The 11,369-nt window shown below is 51.5% G+C and overlaps 1 protein-coding gene across 2 annotated transcripts; it reads right to left on the bottom strand.

Moving 5' to 3' along the window:
* Window positions 1-847: 847 nt before the first annotated feature.
* On the bottom strand, window positions 848-4,431 carry EVX1 (even-skipped homeobox 1). Of its 2 annotated transcripts, none has more exons than XM_065629768.1 (3): window positions 3,996-4,431; window positions 2,257-2,507; window positions 848-1,568 (listed from the first exon to the last, which is right to left on the bottom strand). In XM_065629768.1, exons 1-3 carry the CDS (start codon window positions 4,429-4,431, stop codon window positions 1,038-1,040), a joined length of 1,218 nt encoding a protein of 405 aa, XP_065485840.1. In that variant the 3' UTR covers window positions 848-1,037. The 2 variants fall into 2 exon arrangements, with proteins under 2 accessions (XP_065485840.1, XP_065485839.1); XM_065629767.1 differs by having other exon boundaries at window positions 4,051-4,136.
* Window positions 4,432-11,369: the final 6,938 nt, after the last annotated feature.

Genomic DNA, 11,369 nt, shown 5'->3' with positions numbered 1-11,369 from the left:
AACTGAAGGCTGAAGTACAAAGGAAGGGAAATCGCCTTTGCTCCAATTTACAGATTGGTGATTGTCTGAAGGAGTTGTGCTCCCTGTCACCTAATCTCTTCCCTTGGCGGCTTGTTAGCGTTTGGCTCGGGGTCTCTGCTCACAGAGCATTATACATTCGATATTCAAAACCCCTCCTTACATATACATCACTTGCTAATTTCGTCAGTGTGTGCACATTTCAGAGACTGATAATAAGACATTGTTATTTGAAGGACAAATCGCTCTGACCCATAAAGAGGCAGAAACTCGTATTTTTTCCCTGCCAATTCCAGTCTGCCTCTTAAAACTAAAAGTTGGAATGAAAGAGGAGACGGAATGCTGGATTTCTGCTCGAAACGAAGGAGGAGACAAGGGAGAGTAAAGAATGCAATTAAACCAGGAAAGTAATGTACAGAATGCCAGTGTTTCTTTATGGTAAAGCATTGTTTTTCTCTATAGAGATAACTGGATAATACTGTTCAGTTGAAATCCAGAAACCTTTTGTTTTTGCTGTTTGCTCGTTGTTTTTATTTTTTGAACACTCTGGTAGGTTACATCTTTGCTGTCTTCATGCGCACAAGCCATTTCGTTATCAAGATAATGTTTCTTTCAAGTATTTCAGATTTTCATCCTCCGTCTCATAAGTTTGTGCATACGGTTTGTTGCTGTAATCTGCAGACGCCCCAGCCCTTGGTAAGAAGTCTATCCATGGAAAAGAAAGTTCCAGCTCATTTCTATAGGTTACCGAAGTGACTTTCATTCTGGTTGGGTTTTTTCCTCTTCCGTGTTTAAAATCTTTCTCAGAGATAAATCACTAGTTATTTCTTTCCTTCTTCATTTTTTTCCCTTTAAATGTAAATCCTTTTAAGACTGAGCTATTTTTAGTCTTCTTTTTTTTTCCATACGTGTCCACTTGTGGGGAGAGAACACGATTAAATAAACATCGGCTGTAGGTACATCAACTGGAAGTGAAACCCGGGAGAGGGACGAGTTTTTAATAACCCTGAGACGAAGGTTTATCTCGTTAAAGGTACTTCTTCTCTCTGGTCCATGGAAACTGAAGTGGCTTTGCTCAGCACAGAGGGTGTGAAAGTGAGGAAAGAGTCAGTCCTGGTCGTGGCCGAACAGGTAAAGTCTGATCCGGATGGTCTCTGCGCCAGCCCGTTGGACTGGCCGCTGTGGCAAGCCAGGCAGGAGCAGGGGTTGCCCCCGGCGCTGCTGAGTCCATGAGTTGGGGCAGGGTAGAGAGAGGGATGCCTGAAGGCGCACAGCAGTTCTGGTCTCGGGTAGGGGTGGGAGAGGACCCTGAAGGTGTCCAGCGGCCTCAGGGGGGTACTGAAGGGAGTGGCGGCCGAGGCTGATGTGGCTCCGATGCCCATGTGGGAGTAGTAGGGCAGGGGCAGGTGGGACGGGAACGGGTAGGGCAAATTGCCGGTGGCCGCCGCGTGGCTCATCATGTAGGTATAAAACGCCGGGTCGGCCGGGTGAGGCCAGGTCATGGCCAGGCGCTGCCGCTTGTCCTTCATCCTGCGGTTTTGGAACCAAACCTGCGGGGAAAGGGAAGCCGTCACCCGCCGCCGCCCCGCTCCGCCCGACCGTCGGCACCGGCCCCTGCCCCGGGGCGGGCGCAGGGGGGAGCGGGGCCGGCGCCAACTCTCGCTCCCAGAGGGAGTTGTCATCACGTACGGAAGGATCAGTGAAGCCCCTATAAATCTACGGGGAGACCCAATGGAGCAACCCTTTTAGGGTGCTTGTTTTCTTTTCTTCTTGCTAGGGCTTGTCCTGCTGACCCCACCCGGCTACGGCCAAACCCAGCAACTCTGCCTCCTTACTGCACTTTTGCAGTCAGAAATGCCTGAGATTATTGTTATCGTTTTTATTTTCACGTGCAAATGTTTTCGTAAAGGCAAAGCGAAGCGAAATCAAAACAAGATATGCTGCTGTCTCCCTCGTCTCTCCCCCAAGAGCTATGCGAGGTTTGGACTGGACTAAAGGGAGGATTAAAAATAATCTGCTAGGGAGAAGCCGGATTAACGGTGCTGGCTGGGATGACTTCGGGAGCCGTATCGTCTCTCCCGCATTGCTGCTTGCTACAGGATGCAGGCAGGGCCAGGAAAGGGGCGGGAGGGGCGAGGAGGGGAGAGAGGAGGGTTGTGCTTTCCCGAGTTTTGCAAGGAAGTTTGGCCATATAGATTTATATCGTGCTAATTGGAAACATGTCCGAGCTGTGTGTACCTTGATGGTGGTTTCTGGCAGATTTAGAGCAGCCGCCAGTTCACATCTCCGGGGCCTGGACACGTAGTTCTCCCGGTAAAACTCCTTCTCCAGCCGGGCGATCTGCTCGCGGGTGAAGGCGGTTCGGTAGCGGCGCATCTGGTCGCTGGCGCTGCAGGCCAGCGAGCCCTGGGAGCCGCCGCTGCCTCCGCTGCCCTTGGGGTGATCCCCCCCGCCGCTGGGGCTGCCGGCCAGCGCCTCGGAGCACGGCCCTGCGTGGGGAGCCCGGAGCAGAGACACACGCTCGGAGGCGGGCGGGCACGGAGGGATGCTCCCCGCCCGTCTCCCCAGCGAGCTCCCTTCTCCCCCCATCTCTCCCCATTAGGCTTTTCTGTGTCTGTCTGGGTGCACTGAGGATGCTGGGGAGGCATCCGAGCGGGACCGGGGGGAGGGCAAGGAGAAGGAGACGCAGCACCGGTCAAGGATTTGCCGGGTGCTTATTCACTCTGGCTGGAAGGCTACCTGCCTTCTCCCGCCCCCAACACACACAAATATACACACATCGCCGTGGGAGCGTCTGCTCGATATCCCCCCCGCTCGCTTCCCGCACTGTGAAGCCGGAGGCGGCCGCCGCAGCATCCCCCGACACTGAGCGGCTCGGAAAGGCAGGTGTGCCCATCGCCCGAGCCGCACGGATCCGCTGCCCCTTCCTCCAGCCCAGCAAGGGCCCAGGAGCGGAGCAGCCGGCAGGCAGGGACCCTGCTCCCTCCCGGGGGAGGTCAGGCCTCGGGACTTTCCGCTCATCCTCCAAAGCCCAGGATGGGATATTTTCAACGAGGCTTTAAGAGAAGAGAGAGGGCAGACAGCGCTCTCCGCGCTTCCCGGCTGCTTCTTGAAGTGATGGAGGAATGGGGAGGGGGGAAGAAGTGGGTTACTGGAGGCGGGAGGGGGCTCTACCGGGCTGGGAAGGTGGGAATAAGGAGTGGGGGCAGGGGGAAAAGGGGCCTGGCCGCTGCTTTCAAATGCAACTCTTCCTCATTGTGCCCGAGACCAAAGGCAATTAATTCATTGGGACCATTTCCGAGCTGGCGCCACCGAGACATAGAAGTGACAAGGTAATTTGGACCTCCCCTCTTGTGTTTTTTTTTTTTTTTGACCCAACGTGCAAACAAGGAGCTCGCTGCCGCACTTGGGGCAGGCAGGAGTCGGCAAGCGATTTTACGGTCTTTATGGGCGCTTCCGCACTCGCCCGGGCACATTTCACCCTGCAAAACCACAAACAGCTCTCGGCCAGAAAACCCGTTTGATCTTGCTCCCCCTCCTACCACATACAAAAAAACCCGCCCGTGGGAAGGATCGGAAGAGATTTCCTCGAGCATGCACTGTCCAGGCGATGGGGAAGAATTAAAAAAAATAAAAACTATGAAGCGGGGAGAGTGAGAGGTGGTCTTGCCAAGGGAGTCCTACGGGACAAGCTGCAGACCTGATGCATTCACGACGGGAAGCCTGGCTTCCCTCCAGGGACGCGGGGGCTGCCCGGTGTCGTGTCCTCTGATTCCCAAACAAGCCTCCCCGTGGCAGGGAACTGAGGAATCAGCCAGGAAAGGAGACCCCCGCACACACACCCCGGCTTCGCTGCCCCTCGCTCCGCTGGCGAGGTGAAGACCATCTCCGGCAGCCCCCCCGCCTCCCCCCACCCCGTGCTGCCCCCCAGCCCCGGTACGGGCGGGTGGCTGGAGGCATGGGAAGGAGTTGGGTACCTTTGCTGTGGTGGTACTCGGCGCTCCCCGTGGCGCAGTCCGGGGTGCAGCTCACCTCGATTTCCTCATAGAAATCCGACTCAGTGTCCGAGCTGCTCTGCTGCCCTTTGCTGGAAGGGGGCTCCGGGGCGGGGGGCTGCTGTCCGGCCGAAAGCAGTGCTGCCGCCGCCGAGCGGCTCTCCGGCACCGTCCCTGTCCCTGGCAGCACCTCCACCTCCTCTTCGTCTTCTTCTCCACCACCTTCTCTTCCTCCTCCTCTCTCCCGGGACGACAAGGGGCCAGGTCTGGGGCTGAGGCAGTTCCGATGGATCATCTTCTCCTGCGGCTCCGGAGTGGGGCTCCCCACTGCTTCGGACAAATTAGGCACCCTCTTGCCAACTAGAGCGCCAAGTTGTGTCCCTTCCAGAAACATCACCATCTCCTTCCTGGGTTCCATCGTGGCTTTACTTAAGGGAGGGGGGAAAAAAAATCCAGATCTCTTCCCCCCCCTCCCTCCCGCTCCCGCCCCAGCCTTGTGCAAACCCAGCAAGCCTCCCCTGCCAATGCAGAGGAGCAAGCGGTGAGACAGGGTGACCTTGTGGTGCGAGCGCTACACTCTGCTGTGCTGCTCTGGGAGGGATCACCATTGCCCTCTTCTTTCTAAGCTGTCATTCTCAATGGTGCAGTCGTCATTACAGTACCACCGGTGACGCCACACATTGATTGCCAGTGGATAAATAGAAACGTCTGCCATGGGGAAGATGAAAGGAAGAGCCGGAGCTAACGGGCTAAATGCGTGATGCACCAGGTGTAGGAGCCCGATATGGAGAGGGAAGTGTGAAAAAGAGATGCATATGGAGCTGAGCTGCAAAGAGGTTGTAACATGCGGAGAGAGTTCCGCAGGGGGAAGCCTTGCCTGACAATTAAATAGCCTTTTGACTGCTTTAAGTCACAACCTAGACGTAGAATTGAGGCGAAGATGCATCCTGGAAGTGGGAAGATACGCACTCAAGCCTCTTCCTTGGATGCATTATTTATTGCTGGCAATCAGTTTCCGTATAACTGCATATATAAGGCTTTAAGAATCCTTTGCAAATTTGGGGATAAGGAAATGCACTGCTGACATTTTAATGTAGAAATAGCTTTGACTTCTTGTTCTGGTTCAGTATCTCTTCCTGTTCCTGTGACTGTTATTGATTTCTATTGACTGAGATTAAAACGTTAGTTTAAATTTTGGAAATGCAGTTACATATTTATTGTGTTTTACAGCTGAAAAGATACAACTACTTCACTTCTTGTAACTGTAGTTATTCTGCCGATCTGCTGTTTGTCGTTTACTCTTATTTTTTCTTCACAGTTTCCATTTGTTCCACGATCCTTGCACTTCTAAGCGAGTTTTAGGTCTCATCCCCTTTCTTCTTTTCAACTAGTTGTTTTGCATAAATTATTATCTGCTTTCAGGAGGAAAAACTGCAAGAAGAAGGTCTGCCAAGAATAATTCTGGCTCAGAGAAACGCAAGTTATCAAGGCCAGAGCTGATGCGAGCTAGCAGATGTTAAAACAGAAGCGACAAGGGCAACAATTTGGACAGTACTTGTCTGAAAATAAGGGACCTTGTACCAGAAATATAGCGGCACACGTAGTCTCTTCGGCGTATTACGATATTTCTGATGAGTGCGGCAAGTATCTGATCTCTAGTTAATATTGACTCACACGTGTAGTGTCAAGTCATTTTCACCATCTGTCGTAACTAGGTTGTTCTAAAATTTTTTCTCAGAGTGTTATTGGCTAGTCAGGTTACAGAAAACATTCAACCAATTACGTTCCCAACCCGGTAAGGAATTTACTGGCATATTTGAGGTGACGTTGCTTCGGTGGGGAATAGGCAGTGCAATAGGAAACATGCTGGGATTTTCTGTCCAGCCCTGTGAGCCAGACGGGCACGATGCAGGGAGACAGACAAACAAACAAACAAGCAAACCGGATTCCCGGTCCGCCTGATGCGAGGATTAAGATGTTCTCCCAGCAGTAGACGTATTGATTTCAGGGGGATAAACCAGGAATCTTTACAGGGCTACCGCCATCAATCTCTCTCCCTGTGTGGACACGCACGCATGTTTCCACGCACACACACATCATGCGCACACCACGCTCCGGACTGCGCTGCTTTTCATTACAAGTGTGATGCGTGCGCTGCTCCGAAGCTTGCTTATTTGTTGAAAACTCATTGCTAAAATCCCTTTCCCTTCTCTCCCTTGCCAGTCTCTAGACCGGTGTGTGCCCTTCCAGCTCCGGATGAGGACCCACCGCCCACTCCTGCCGCAGCCAGGCACTGCTCCGCGGGCTGTGCGAGCGCGGAGCCGAGGCAGCCGGATCAGCTCTGACTGCTGGAAGAGCAGGAGGTGGGTGGGTGGATAGATGGAAGGATGGATAGATACACAGAAAGATAAAGCAGTCCCTCTCTGATGCCTGCTCCCACTGGGTAGAGGCGGAAGGTCAGCGCTGCGCGGAGCAGAGCGGAGAGGTGTGGATTTCTGCGGTGGGGCCAGGCAAGGCGAGTCGGGGGGGCTCGGGCAGCGCTGTGCCCGTGTCGCGCTGGTGCCGCTTCCCACGGTTGGTGGCACCGTGGCTGCGCTTTGCTGGGGGAGGCTGACTTCTTGCCCCTGGCACCTCCGGGGGGTGTGAAGGCTCGACCTCCCCCGAGGCCCAGGACAGCCTCAGCCTTGCGTGGACTCTCACCTCCAGCCTCCTTCCTAGCTCGGCCAGGTAGCCGTGTCGGAGGAGGCTGGTTGTTGTCTGCGACGGACAGAGAGGATTTTTCCCTTGCTACAAGTTTGAGGGCAACAAGAAGAGGTGTATTCATGTCTCCTTCTAAATAAAGCAGTAACCGGGAGCTGGATTCAGAATATGAAGGAGCGCTCCGAGAGCAGACGATGGAGACGACTGTGGGGAGGTTAACGGGAAATCTTGTGTCTGGCAGACTGGAGCCCTGTGAATGGTTCCCGTGGATTATGCTGGCTGGTCCCCGCATTTTTTACCATTTTCGTTTACGAGACACTGCTGCCTCCTTCCTCATCCCATTCTTGATCCATTCCCACCAGGATGTCATCCATCATATACCTCGGGTCGGAGGTTTTGTTGAGCCCGAGATGCTGGTCATTACCATAGACGCAGCAACACAGGCTGCGGAACACCCACGCACGGACCGACGCACAGCCCCGCACACATACACACGCAGTTATTTGCCCAAGGTAAACACAGCGAATTAAAGGCCCGAGTGGAATCTAAGGAAAAAAAAAAGGCATTGATGAACTCGAAGTTTTGGGGTCGATTTAGATTGGACCAGTAAAGACTTCTAAAAATGTCTATTTTTACATTCCCCAGGAAGAGTACAGCCGCGCCAGCCCCTCGCACGCCGACAAGTCGGTGTCGCGGTGTGGCAGAGCGAGGAGCCCCGTCCCGCTCCCCGTCGCGGCGGCGGAGCTTTGCCTCGCCGGGAATGCGGGGTCCGGCGCTTTGCCTTCTGTCTAGTGTTTCCCACAGATCTGTCAAGCCCGATTTGGAAGGAGACTCCTTCATTTGGGATTAATTTCCAGGCAGATTGGAAAGCGTATCTCTATACGGTTTTCTTTTTCTTTACTTTTCTTTTCTTTTTTTTTTTTTTTTATATTTTCCCCTGACTGTTCCAGACCGAGATTTAAAACCTATTAAGTCTCTCTCGCTTGTTTGGTCACAGCCAGGATGTCATGACTATCCTCAAAACTTTTAAAACTGATTTATTTCTCCGAGTTTACAGCTTTCCTTACCGATACACCGCCGAAGCGAGATCAGGGCGACCCCGTTCCAAAGGGTAATACACCGATTTCAGCGTTACCTCTGTGGAAAGATGCCCCGTATATAAAAAGCAAACGAAATAACCCCCGTTCCCAAAACAAGGAAATAATAGGGGGATATCAAAACATTTCTGGAGTGATATGCTCATAAATCAGGCATTTCGCTTGAAAGTGCTAAGCCTGGAGAAGGAAAGACACATCACACACTCCTTGCCCGCGGGATATTTATTTTCCTTTGCCGGTCAACAATATGTCAATAATTTTTGTCCGATACTGTACAATTACGGCTGGGAACGCATAATGCACCTTCAGTTTCTCTAACAAACCAAGTCTTGTCTTTAAAAAAGGAAGAAAGTTTTGAAATGCTGCGGAACAATTTAGTGTCGCAAAAACTTACATGCCGTCCAAATGTGTGACCAAACCAGAAAGCCCATTTTTAATGGGTAGTGTTAACAATAATGGCGTAATTATCACTGTTTTATTAAGGTTATTTTTTTACGACATGGTTAGAGGTGGGAGCTTTGGAGAGAAGAGAATAATAGGGGCATTATTCTGTGGTGTAAAGACAAGCCGGTACAATGACAGCACGTACCACGTAAGTGGCATTGAGGGGAGAGAGAACAGAGCCGTGAGTGGGATGCGCCTAGGAGAGCATGTAATGGTATTTACAGGAACCGATCCAAGACATGTTTCTGACCCTGTGTAGCTCTGAATGTCGGATCCCGTCATCCCCACGCAAGGCATCTGCCTGTTCTTGATTTTTTTTTTACCTGTTGGCTGCCGGAAGCAGCGCGTCACTGCCACCGCAGGAGGTTCGGAAGACTTTTGCCTTGTTATATCAAAACCGGGGGGCAGGGGGAAAGAAGGGCCCGATTCCCGCTCCTAGGACATTCAGGACAAGTTTGTCCGTGGAAACTAGATCTGCTGCTTTACTGGTTGCGCTGAGTAAATCGCGCAGGAATTTGGGCTTTCGATTTCAATTGGTATCGCTTCCAGACTCGTCGAGAGCCATAAAAGTGCGGCAATCTTTTAAAGTTAAAATAAGCAGTAGAAAGATGATCTGCGTGGCAAACTCCCTGATTTGAAAGCAGAAGAGTATTTATGGCGTGAATTTAATCGGTAGAAAGCACAGATAAATGAGAATCGTCAGCATTTCAGTGGCTGCCGTCACGAGGCTTTTTTTATTATTGTTTTCTAGATTTAATTTAACAAGAATTGAGCTCTCAGCCCTGCCCACTCTGCGTCTTCGCGAAACCCATCCGCGGGTCCCAGCGTCCCCTGACACCAGGTCCGCCTCAGCATCTCTTCCAGAAGCACTGAGGGGTTTCAGGAGGTCTTCGGGTGCCCAAAAGAAAAGCCTTAAGGGAGAATGTAGCATCACCAAGAGAAAACCGCAGGAATGTCAGAAGCGAACACATAGCCTTTTACCGCATTTAATATTTTGCTCCAGACGTGCAAGGGCGTTCGGTGTTTTGCTAGTGTTTTCCTCCTGTACCCAAACTCCCCTCTTATATTCCCATTGTATTCCTACCCCTCGCCTCCAGCAGTCTCAAGACCTGGAGCTAACCTAGAGGGGGGAAAACTCACCCTCCCGAACTGGTGTTTGGGCTCGGTTTGCTGAAACTCCGTGTCACGCTTTATTAGAACAAACCGGCGGCCCAGGCGGGACTGAGAGAAGCGGTGCTGACGGCCGGGACCCCCACCCCGCCGGGAGCCCGCCCCCATCGCCGGGCCGCCGCACCCCGCCATTCCCCCCGCCGTCGCCCCCGGGCAGGCGGCAGAGCCCCCGCAGAGACCGTCTCTCCCGGCCCTTCCTTCCCGGAAGGAAATGGCTGAAACGGGGGGGTGTTTGCAACGCACGGTGTCATCTGTGCCTGCTGTAAACAAGCAGCGCATGGTCAGAGGCAGCGCCTCTCTGCGCCCTCTTGCAGCCCTTCGCTTTCCAGCCCTGCTGGTAGCTTTAGGCCTGGTTCTGCTCCAGGTAGGCCAAATCCCGGTATTTTCACGGAGCCGAGGGACCTCTCATAATCAGCGAAATGCCAGAAGTGGATATCTCACTCCAGATACCCAACCGTGTGCGTCTTGTAATGAAAGCATGATTTCCTCTTAGATTGGAAAAGAACCAGAGTTGGCCCTATGAGAACAAGGTACAGATGCGTTTAAAGAGACTCTGTCTAGGACAACAAGGAATGGAATGTTATATACAAAGAAAACAAATGAAAATGAGGAAAAAAAATTTAAGAAAAAAAAAGAAAAAGAAAAACCCAGCGACTGAGAACAGGCATCTCAATGGAAAATCCTTCACTCCTCTCTGAGGCTGAGTGTCCCAAGAGCAGTGGTTGCATTGATGCAGAAGTCTTGTTCTGGTTTTGTCCATCTCCGCCTCGTTCAAATTCTCCCCCAAACAAACACAATAAAAATTTAAATATGGACCTGGAGGGCATGTTGAAATAAAATCTTATCTAGTTTTTACTATCAAGAGTCAAACGTCAACCTCTTAACCTCCAGCCCCACCTTCTTGAAACTTCATCAGCTAACCAAGCTGAGATGGCATCAGCATTTATCATGGTGCATCCTAACAGCAGGTTTGGCTGCCTGGTTTATTTTTGGCTTGACATCTCTGTGCAGAGCCATCAGGGATGCGGATGTATATCCATATGCTAGATCTGTCCCAGAAAAACAAAATGTGCATCCTGACTCCCTGAGCAGTGGCCAAATGCTTCAGCACTACTGCCTGACTCAGAAAAGCTTAGGTTTGCATCCTGGGTGCTGGGTCCCCAAGGCCTTACCACTACCTTTCCATCCCCTGTCTGTGAAACCTATGGTCCACTGGACAAGGACAGAGGTCACTGATTGCCAAGGTGAGCATGGAGGAGCAGGGAATGTGCACGGAGCAAAACTGGTGACTCAGATGAACTGTTCTGATGTGGATCCTTCTCCCATGGCCTGTTCTTGCCCTCTGCACACTCAGAGCTCAGCTCTGAGCACACCATGTATGTCATGTCTCAGATGACCATTTGGTCTATGAGATAGTAATAAGGGCAAAAGCAGAGATGTAGGGAACTTTAATGGCAAGTCATGGGCTTCTGCCAGAGAGCACTGGGTTCAGCCCAGGAACAAGAAGGTAATTCTGAGAGTTTGTCTAAATATATACATATACATACATATATGGGCAAATAAAATATCCGGAAGAAGATTCATTTATGCTCTTTCTCTCTTTTTTTTTCTCCTTGTTTGATGCATTTTTATGAAGAACCTGGAGATTTTGCTGGAACTACTGACTGACTTCTAATCCTATCTACAATTATGAGGCATCAATAGTTTCTGATAGACACAGCAGCTGAATTTTTCAGTCACTGAGGGCCAGAAACAGTGAAAGGATGAAGTGGCCAAGGAGAAGAACCTGAGTTACCTACCACTGTAACAGAACTGCATTAACCCCTTGAGGCTAATCTTTCAGGCCTCCTGCTTCCCAGGCTGAGTTGAATGAGGAGAAATCTGTCTCCTCACAGATCACAAGGTGGGTCCAACCTTGACTATGCTGCTCACAGACTCGGAGAGA

Source organism: Caloenas nicobarica, chromosome 2 (assembly GCF_036013445.1).
Source record: "Caloenas nicobarica isolate bCalNic1 chromosome 2, bCalNic1.hap1, whole genome shotgun sequence".
Taxonomy (NCBI): Eukaryota; Metazoa; Chordata; class Aves; order Columbiformes; family Columbidae; genus Caloenas; species Caloenas nicobarica.
This window is presented reverse-complemented; position numbering and strand designations above follow the sequence as displayed.